This window comes from Hyposmocoma kahamanoa, unplaced genomic scaffold (genome assembly GCF_003589595.1).
Source record: "Hyposmocoma kahamanoa isolate Upper Pololo Valley unplaced genomic scaffold, ASM358959v1 92, whole genome shotgun sequence".
Classification (NCBI taxonomy): Eukaryota; Metazoa; Arthropoda; class Insecta; order Lepidoptera; family Cosmopterigidae; genus Hyposmocoma; species Hyposmocoma kahamanoa.
Genome location: NW_020654748.1, coordinates 13,578,190 through 13,587,321, shown reverse-complemented (window position 1 = coordinate 13,587,321; position 9,132 = coordinate 13,578,190). Strand labels below are relative to the sequence as shown.

The 9,132-nt window shown below is 37.8% G+C and overlaps 2 protein-coding genes across 2 annotated transcripts; one reads left to right on the top strand and one right to left on the bottom strand.

Annotated features, from left to right (window-relative positions):
* The first annotated feature begins 1,342 nt into the window (after positions 1–1,342).
* On the top strand, positions 1,343–2,283 carry LOC113236906 (cuticle protein 19-like). Its single transcript, XM_026473124.1, has 3 exons — positions 1,343–1,369; positions 1,454–1,825; positions 1,913–2,283. Exons 1-3 carry the CDS (start codon positions 1,358–1,360, stop codon positions 2,174–2,176), a joined length of 648 nt encoding a protein of 215 aa, XP_026328909.1. The 5' UTR covers positions 1,343–1,357; the 3' UTR covers positions 2,177–2,283.
* Positions 2,284–4,716: 2,433 nt separating this feature from the next.
* Positions 4,717–8,629, bottom strand: LOC113236722 (cuticle protein-like). The gene is made up of 5 exons (XM_026472883.1): positions 8,621–8,629; positions 7,776–8,099; positions 6,954–7,163; positions 5,019–5,390; positions 4,717–4,939 (listed from the first exon to the last, which is right to left on the bottom strand). Exons 1-5 carry the CDS (start codon positions 8,627–8,629, stop codon positions 4,730–4,732), a joined length of 1,125 nt encoding a protein of 374 aa, XP_026328668.1. The 3' UTR covers positions 4,717–4,729.
* Between the last annotated feature and the right edge of the window lie 503 nt (positions 8,630–9,132).

The window sequence follows — 9,132 nt, the reverse complement described above, 5'->3', positions numbered from 1 at the left end:
CTGGACGAACTCTTTCACAAGGAGCTCTAAAGCTACTAAATATTACTCTGTAATAATACTCTGTCACTCCTCGTATCTATGTATTATATATGTAGACATTTATCTACTCATTTGGAACAGCCTCATTCGACTACTGTTCATGACCTACTGAGTTCATAATGTACTTCAAATGAATGTAACATATTTATTACTTATGTATAGCAATAAAATCGTTATCGTCGAATATCTGCAGTACAAAAAACATAGAGATGCCTTATTTACACTTAATGTATGACATTACTACAATGAAACATTATGTCTATTTTGGTATTGATTGGTTGGTCATGATCCCAAAACAATATTTTTCTTCTATTGTGTATGCCACGAGTATACACTAACGACTTAATAAACAGTTATTGATTTCAGCGACTGTTTGAATCAATAACTACAGTGTGCATTGTAGCAGAGACAAAGATTTTGTTATATTTTAAAAGTAAAAAACAGAGGTCAATTACACTAATCATAGAAAAATTTGTTTCTAATAAAACTGTTGAGTTTATTTACGAGCATCTCAGCCGCGTTGCATCACGTTCTGTGCACGAATGAATAGTTGATGTTCACACTTTGTTCGGTTAGTGACCGTAAAACATCTTCTTACGGTGAATCCATGATCTTGACCGTCAAAACGATTATAAGAACGTCAAAACGATTATAAACTGATCAGTTTAAACGGATTTCAGGAACAAATACACGACGTTATTTATAATGTCTGTATATGTATACATTTCATAATTAATCTCACTTGATGGAGTGACGACGAGGCCGACGATGCACACATAAATAATGCCTATTCACTCTCGCCTTGAAAAGGCCCAAGTTATTCAGTTCGAGATTAAGTCTGCAGGTAGGGAATTCCACTCCACAGCCGTTCGCCGTAAATGTGTAAGCGAAACGCTTCGTGTGAATCCTTGGAATATCCACAGCATAGAGGTGGAAATACAGCATGCGTCTGGTCCCCCGATGATGGAAAAGGGATGGTAGAATTAAATCGTGCAATTCTCTCGCACACTTTCCTTAATATATTTCAAAAACAACAGACAAAGGCTTCGAGCGGTTTCCTTTGCAACAGTAATTTATCAACGCTTGTAAATTTAAGAAAGTAGTAAAACCTCGTTTTGTTAATTTTCGTAAATGTCATGATGATTTTGAACTTTTGAATGAGAAAAAGATCACTTGTCCACTTTAACTGGGTTTATGGTATGATGCTCGTAGTAGCTTCATGTGACTCGTCCACCTTGTCGCGCCCAAAATTCATTCGGTATAAAAGCTGCTTATGTTTTGCGTATTGCGTCAATTGTATCTAGTTAACCATCTCAACATGTTCTCCAAAGTAAGTGGTGCAAACATCGCAACATGATATAATATGTGATACAGTTTGAACTTTGGTGTGCTATAGTTAATGTTGTGTTTTTAGATCGTTTTTCTAAGTGCCTTGTTAGCGGTTTGCGCCGCTGGTCTACTGCCTCAGCCGCACTACTCCTCAGCGGCCGCCGTCTCCTCGCAGAGCATTGTGCGCCACGATCAGCCACAACTCGCTACTAAGCTCCTGGCCGCACCAGTCGCCGCCCCTGCGCACCTCGCCTACCATGCCGCCCCAGCTCCCCTAGCCTATCACGCCTCTGCCTCTGTCTACCACGCCGCTCCCGTCGCTAAGCTGGCTGTAGCTGCTCCTGCCCCGATCAGCTACCACGCAGCCCCCGCTCCCCTTGCTTATCACGCAGCCCCCGTCGCAAAGGTACTGGCACCAGCCCCAAAACTGCTCGTATCCGCTCACCAGGAGGAATACGTAAGTTACTTTGTTGATGGCATTTAAAATGTATGCTCTAAGCGTTGGTTTGTTGTTAAATGTTGTTAATAACGTACCATGTCACAGGCCCACCCTAAATACGACTTCTCATACTCCGTGGCTGACGGACATACTGGCGACAACAAGTCGCAACACGAGTCCCGCGACGGTGATGCCGTGCACGGCGAATACTCCCTGTTGGAGGCTGACGGCTCAGTGCGCCGCGTGCAGTACACAGCTGATGACCACAACGGTTTCAATGCGGTGGTGAGCCACTCCGCACCTGCGCACGCTGCTCCGTCTGTCGCCTATGCGACTCCTGCACTCGTCGCTCACTCCCGTCATCACTGAGTACTGATACCCCACACTCTACCAAGACTGTACCATAACGTATCTGTTTGTAAGAATACCTTGTAAATAGCTAAATACTTATTTATTGTAAATATATGAAGCAATGCGATCATCAATTTTTTTTTAATTTATAGTGTGTGTAAGACATTTATTTTATCGAGTATTAACAAAGTAGAGGAACTATTGCGGGTAGGTTAGCTAATAGTAAACAGAGACAAAGACAAGATAACGTAAATTTATTACATTTTTCGGAGTAAGTATAGGGATGGGAAATTTCAGCAGCTGTAATATATAAATAAATTGAGTTTGACTAATAATCTTCGTTGAATTATAGTAATATTATACAGTCTAAGCAAATGGGACAAAGACATAAGCACCTTTAATTTTCTTGTAGAGTTAATTTATTGCCACATAACAAAAGGTAGCAGGTTCTGCACTTTAAAAATGATCGAATACAATGTTTTTCTAATATTATATGTTAGATTTAATTTTAATGTTTATTATTAAATAATAAAAAAAAACACTAGGAAAGGGCATAAAATATACGTATGAAGTGGACGGCTTGAAACCCCGTGGCAGCATTTTTCTGTATTTTTAATTTCTAAGCTACATATATTTTTGAATGTTAGTAGTAAAACATCGTGATGAAACCTGCACATCTGAGAAGGTTCACAAACTCAAACTGAATATGGCCGCCAGTATGTTGGTCTATGGCTCAAACCTTCTCCTTAGAGGGAACCTAGCAATGCAATAATGGGTTGACGATGATGATTGAAAAATAAAATAAATTATGGTCTTCTTCTTATTGTTCATTGTTGACCAGGGAGCGTCAGATGTATAAGGAATACGATTCGTACGTCAGATGCTCCTTTCGTGCACCAATTCTGGTAGTTTAGTAGCAGTAGAGCTCCTTGTGAAAGAGTTCGCCTAGGGAAGTACTGCCACGTTACATATTTCTGCCGCCAAATAAAGTGAACATTACTGCGTTTCAGTTTTTAAAGCGTAAGTGTTGGAAAATTAATGAGACTTGTCAATTTATGTCTCGGGCTGAAGGGCGCAGTGGCAATGCCCCTCAAATCGTGCTGCTTATTCCTTCGTGTTTTGTGATGGATTCGCTGTAACTCATATACCAGTATTAGCGAATTGTGACATAAATTTATTTTATTTTTGTTACTTTGTTTCATTAAGAATTATGTTTATCGAAATAAGAAATCAATAAGGATATCGACGGAACGCGAAAAACATTTTTGGCGAGAAAGGACGTGGTTTTGTTTGGTTTTAATTTATAATAATAATAATAAATTAATTAATTTCAGGGCATAGCCCATAAGATAATGGTGTTAGTTACAAAAGAAAACCTTAAAACTATGTTAGTACAATTGCAATGTATTTCAATACAGTGATAGATAATTAAAATATTAAACTACGAATATTTAAATATGAAAATTTGGAAAATGCAAAATGTAACTACTTAATTTAATTTTAATTTGACTTGAAATATAGTGAAAAGATATTATAATATAATTTGTAACAGTCACTGGAGTCTCATTGTTATGACTACTATGAAGATTTCATACCAGATAAAATTTCCTCTGCGAAATCGGACAAACTAAAAATGTGCAGTGCGTTCCTTAATACTATTACTCGTAAGTCCATGTACGTCGTTAATGTTTTGAATAATTTGCGTTACTCTCATAGACATCGTATATTATGGTTACAATAGTGTCATTTCTGATCGTATATCATACTCAAATATTACACGAATTTTAGAAGAAGCCATGTTTGATTTTAAACCACATAACATTAAACAAAACGAAAAAAAAAAAATAATTACAAATTGACATTTTATTTGAAATGGTTACGAATCTGAATCTTACGCAAAAACACTTTATTTTAAAATTTCCAGAACATTTCTCAGCAATTTCGTGCTTTAACCCTCTAATTTAAGTAAGTATCATAACAAAGCTCTGGCTACTTTGTGTTTCGCTTTCTGATAATCTGCCTTTGAAAATTTTGTTTCTATCTTCTATTGAAATTTAATAAGTTGGTTGGTTCAAATCGTGTTTACGATTTACTGCTGTTTAGTAGTAAATGAGGACGACAGTCTGTCTATCTGATCTGATGGCAAAACCTTCCTAATATTTTCATTACTTTTAAACGAGCACGAAGTTAAATGAGTTCCGTCATTCTTTGAAATCATGCTAACAGGTAGAAATTCGATAAGTTGTGTAAATTCACATGAAATGTTTGTGTAGCTTAGTGATTTGGTGAAATAAAAGCATGTCATAGAGTAAATGTTATGGCATTTAAGATATTATGCGTTGACTCAACGTGCATGTACTATTAGTTTGTTTTTTTTTGGTTTATAACAAGAGTTGGTATGACGCGATAACGAGAGCTTTGCCTCAGAAAAAACTATATACCGCCTTTTAAAAACATTTATTTCGTATAATATATTTACAATAAATAAAGGTTGACTATTTACAAGGTATTCTTATAAACTACAATAGTTATAATAATACCGTCTAGACGAAGATGGGTTCAAGTCAATACTTAGTGATGAGCAGGTGCGGAGTGGCTCACCACCGCGTTGAAACCGTTGTGGTCATCGGCTGTGTACTGCACGCGGCGCACGGAGCCGTCAGCCTCCAGCAGGGAATATTCTCCGTGCACAGCATCACCGTCGCGGGACTCGTGTTGCGACTTATTGTCACCAGTGTGTCCGTCAGCCACGGAGTATGAGAAGTCGTATTTAGGGTGGGCCTGTGACATGGTACGTCATTAATAACTTTTAACAATAAACCAATGCTTAGGTGCCATCAACATACTCGTATTAACTTACGTATTCCTCCTGGTGAGCGGAGACGAGCAGTTTAGGGGCTGGTGCCAGCACCTTTGCGACGGGGGCGGCGTGGTAGGCAAGAGGAGCGGGGGCTGCGTGGTAGCTGATCGGGGCAGGAGCAGCTACAGCCAGCTTAGCGACGGGAGCGGCGTGGTAGACAGGGGCGGGGGCGTGGTAGGATAGGGGAGCTGGGGCGGCATGGTAGGCGAAGTGCGCAGGGGCGGCGACTGGTGCGGCCAGGAGCTTAGTAGCGAGTTGCGGCTGATCGTGGCGCACAATGCTCTGCGAGGAGACGGCTGCAGCTGAGGAGTAGTGTGGCTGAGGCAGTAGACCAGCGGCGCAAACCGCCAATATAGCGCTAAAGGACACGACCTGGAAACATGATAATACATCTATAGAATATTCCTTACCTCAAAACTTTGTACTCCAAGCTCAGATGGTTATACACTTACTTTGGAAAACATGTTGTGATGTTTACTAGTGTAGGTACAACTAATACATCGTGTGCATTAGGAGCAGCTTATATAGTAACCAAAATTTGGGTGCGGCAAGGTCGACGGGTCACAATATCACATCGCAAGAGTGGGTATGTGTGAAATGGAGCATTTTAATATGCATTGATGTACAAGAACTAAGATCAAGGAGAAAGTTTCTATACATAATTTCCTACGTGTCTGAACGGTTACCATGCTGATCGGCCACGCATAGGTGCCGAGTTTGATTCCCGGGCCGGGAGAAATATTTGTATGGAAAACATTTATTTCTTTCATGAGTTTGGGTGTCATTTGTGGTTGTAATTTGTGATTGTTTATGTGTGTGTCCTTAACAACCGCGATACTTGGTTGCCTTGGTGTTGGGCTATGTGTGTGTGTGCGTTAAAAAACAAATTTTTAAATTAAAGATACAGTAAAATCGTGTTTTTCTAAGTCTGCCTATATACAACTCGATCTCCATATAACAATATATTTGGAGATAAATGTTTTGTATCTTATAATAACAATAAATGTTTCAGAAACGCCTGAAATAAAAAAAGACTGCAAAATCCCAGCGACATACGCATATTTCGCTTGCTTGCTACATACATTTCAGCGCTACTACATCTTATCTTAAGCGGATGTATTAGATTCATGTATTCAAGTTAGGAAGATCTCAGGATGTCCGCAATAAACGCAACCTTAAATAACAAGCATCGTAAATTGTAAACTTATTGCGCCTTACAAAAATTTCGTAGCAATTACTTTTTCCGGTAAATGTTGATTTGTGTGTAGTAGTACAAACGTTGCTTAAATAATTTTTTTCTAAATTTGTGTGCGCTTTTACCTTTTTTATATTAGTTTCTGTGACAGTAACCGTTATCATATCTTTTAAGATGTAATACGCTAAATTCTCATATTTGTGTTATTTTGTCGACAATTCTTTCAATTTGTAGTAATGATTATGTATAATATAACGTTTAGGATCATTCTTTCGTAAGATCGATTCTAGAGCTATCCACCCATTTGTATTTTTTTGACTTGAATGAAATCATTAAATGAAAGTAAATGAGAATACTTAATAAAATTATATTTCGAACAATAATTAAACAACAACCTAACGTATGAGGTATGATGACAGTAATCGATAAATTGGTGTATGATGTAGAGTCAATGAGGAATAACGATGCGAGGTGAATCTGAAACAAGGAATAAAAGGAATGAAGAAACTTATGATAAAATTGAAATGTATCAAAAAAAAAAGAATGAAGTATATGGTAATATAGGCAAACAGCACTATTTGCATTAATTCATGACAATTTCCTATATATCATGTCTTATCAATTAGGTTAATCAGCTACTATATATAGATCTGTATGCTTTATGAATAATTGCTTTTATTACAGTTGTTTAGAAATACTCACGTAACAATAAACGAGATTAATTAGTGATGTTTAGGCACAATGTGTTGAGCTTGCCCTTTGCGTTCAACGATCGCGTTGAAGCCGTTCTTCTTGTCAGCAGTGTAGTGTACAATTCTGATGGTGCCATCAGGCTCGTGCAGGGAGTAATAGCCCTTCACCACGTCCCCGTCACGGGTCTCTTGCTGCGACTTAATGTCTTTGGTGTGGGGGTCTTCCACTTTGTACTCGAACTCGTATTTGGGGTAGCTCTATTAGAAAAAACAACTCTTTTTATATTATTTTAGTACAGACAAGGCGAACGCGCGGCATGTGCGCTGCGAGCGCTGCTTGTATACTGCACGCGCGCTGCACGCGTGCTGCATGCGTGCAATTAAATATATGTTAATATATGTAGCGCGCGAGAGGCGCCCGAACGGCGCGCGAATAGGTCAGATTAGAAATAGAATAGATATTTCTCCCGGCCCGGGAATCGAACCTGGGACCTCTGCGTGGCAGTCCGACATGGTAACCGCTCGGCCATTGAGGCAGTTAAATTAAGTTATATTAAGATTATTGAATGTTATGATGTTTTACTACTATGATATTAATTTTTTTTCTCAAATTACTCCTCTGGTTTGTTAAAATTATTAATACAAAGATCGAACACAAAGAAAAATTCATTTTACCCGGCTGGATTCGAACCAGCGCCTTCACTATATTGTGGATGACGCCCTCCCAACTGAGCTACGGAACGAACCGGTAGACCTTACAAAATTTTCTATGTTTTGCTGATCTTTGTTTTTGGTTTTTAGCGGCTTTTTTGCCGTAGCGCCATCTGTAAGTAGTACATGAAAAATAAAGATATTTATTAAAATACGTACGTAGTACTCTTGATGATCAGCGGGGGCCTTTGAAGGTACATCGTGACGGCTGCTTTGCTGGGAAGAGTAGGCTTTATAGGATTCTTGGTGGTCCTGGTTGCCATGACCAGAGCTTACTACGTAGTGGGCCACAGGGACTGCAACTTTGGTTAGGATAGGTTTGATTTCTTTCACTGGTGCAACTTTGTAGACTACTGGGGCAATTTTGTGAACTACTGGAGCTTGTTCATGGTGGATTTCATGTCGGACAAAGCTTTGTGATGAGGTGGCGTAATGATTGTGCTGGGCTTGGCAAGTGCCAAGGATGGCAACGAGAACAATGCTCTGAAAGATAGAAAATAGGTTGTTTTATTATGATGACATGATATGCATTTACGAATGTTTTTTATCAGATAATATTAATTTGATGCGAGTCTTGTAATTTATCACCATACTATAAAAATACGTATTTGTTAATGGACTCGATAGAAAACACATTATGTCATTGAAAAATGTATGTTAAAAGCTGTATGTAATCATAAATATTTAAAGAAATTAAAAACTATTTATCGAATCTAATTCGCGTAAATTTGAATATGCCTTATGTCATTAAGTCCGCCATTTGTACTTCAGGTGTGGTACAATAAAGTTTAAATAAATATATTTGCTTTTTTTCAAACAAAAAGGGGTTTCTTTGAAACCATATAATTTCATTTCCAATGTGTAGGAATCGAGGAAATCTCAGAATATTATACATTAATTAATGAATATAAAAAGTTCCACAGTATAGATTTTTTGGTAGAAGAAAATAAGAAAATTTATAATGAAACAAATAATATTTTTAAAAATTAATAATAAAATTTTACTTTGAACATGTTGGCTTCTCTTCCCCAATATACAAGCGATGCAGGTTAAAACTGAACTGATATCCACTTATGTGACAACCGAATTTATACTGTAAATTTCGGATATTGGTTGCGATATCCTTGCACTTGTTGTACCTTTGCACCACATAAATAGTGATCGAAGGCCAGCTACTTTCGTCTATTTGTCAGCAACAGCGTGTATCGCATACCTATATGTAATCATTTCGTCTAAATATGGTTGGCCACTCTAGGTAACTCGTGGGGGAGAATTAATTTTAACTAAAACTAATTTCGGTACCGCAGTTACCCAAAGTGGGTTCTTAGCCTCCGGTAGTATATTAATTAAATAATTAGTTTTGGTTCACGATAACTTTTAATATTTTTATATATCTAAATTGAACTTATTGAATGATAACTAAATTCATTCGTTCATTCATTGTATTTATCGAAACGCATTGTGTAATGTAAAATAACCATATTTATTGTTACTGAACAAAATGAGCGATATATTT